Source organism: Myotis brandtii, unplaced genomic scaffold, assembly GCF_000412655.1.
Source record: "Myotis brandtii unplaced genomic scaffold, ASM41265v1 scaffold1057, whole genome shotgun sequence".
In the NCBI taxonomy this organism is placed as follows: Eukaryota; Metazoa; Chordata; class Mammalia; order Chiroptera; family Vespertilionidae; genus Myotis; species Myotis brandtii.
Window position 1 is genome coordinate 219,467 of NW_005353568.1, and position 355 is coordinate 219,821.

The window sequence follows — 355 nt, forward strand, 5'->3', positions numbered from 1 at the left end:
CACTCCTCCTATACACACACACGCACACACCCCCCTCCTGCACACACACACACGCACACACACACCCTTCCTGTGCACACACACACACCCCTGCACAAACACCCCTCCTGCACACACACACACACACCCCTCCTGTGCACACACACACACACCTGTACACACACACACCCCTGCAGAAACACCCCTCCTGCACACACACACACACACCCCTCCTGTGCACATGCCCCTCCTGCGCGCACCCCCCTCCTACAGGGTGAGCGGAGCTGGCGGGAGCACTCACACTCGGCCTTGATGGCTGCGCTGTTGATGGGCAGGCAGGGGTGCCGGGCGGCGTGCCAGGGGCGCAGGATCTCTC

General features: G+C 63.4%; 1 protein-coding gene across 1 annotated transcript in view; it reads right to left on the reverse strand.

The window, feature by feature from the left end:
• The window catches only part of MTA1 (metastasis associated 1), a 22,771-nt gene that overhangs the window by 4,786 nt on the left and 17,630 nt on the right, over nt 1-355 (reverse strand). Inside the window, exon 8 of the mRNA XM_014540572.1 lies at nt 281-352. Within this exon, the coding sequence (XP_014396058.1) occupies nt 281-352 (72 nt within the window). The remainder of the gene's footprint in view (nt 1-280; nt 353-355) is intronic.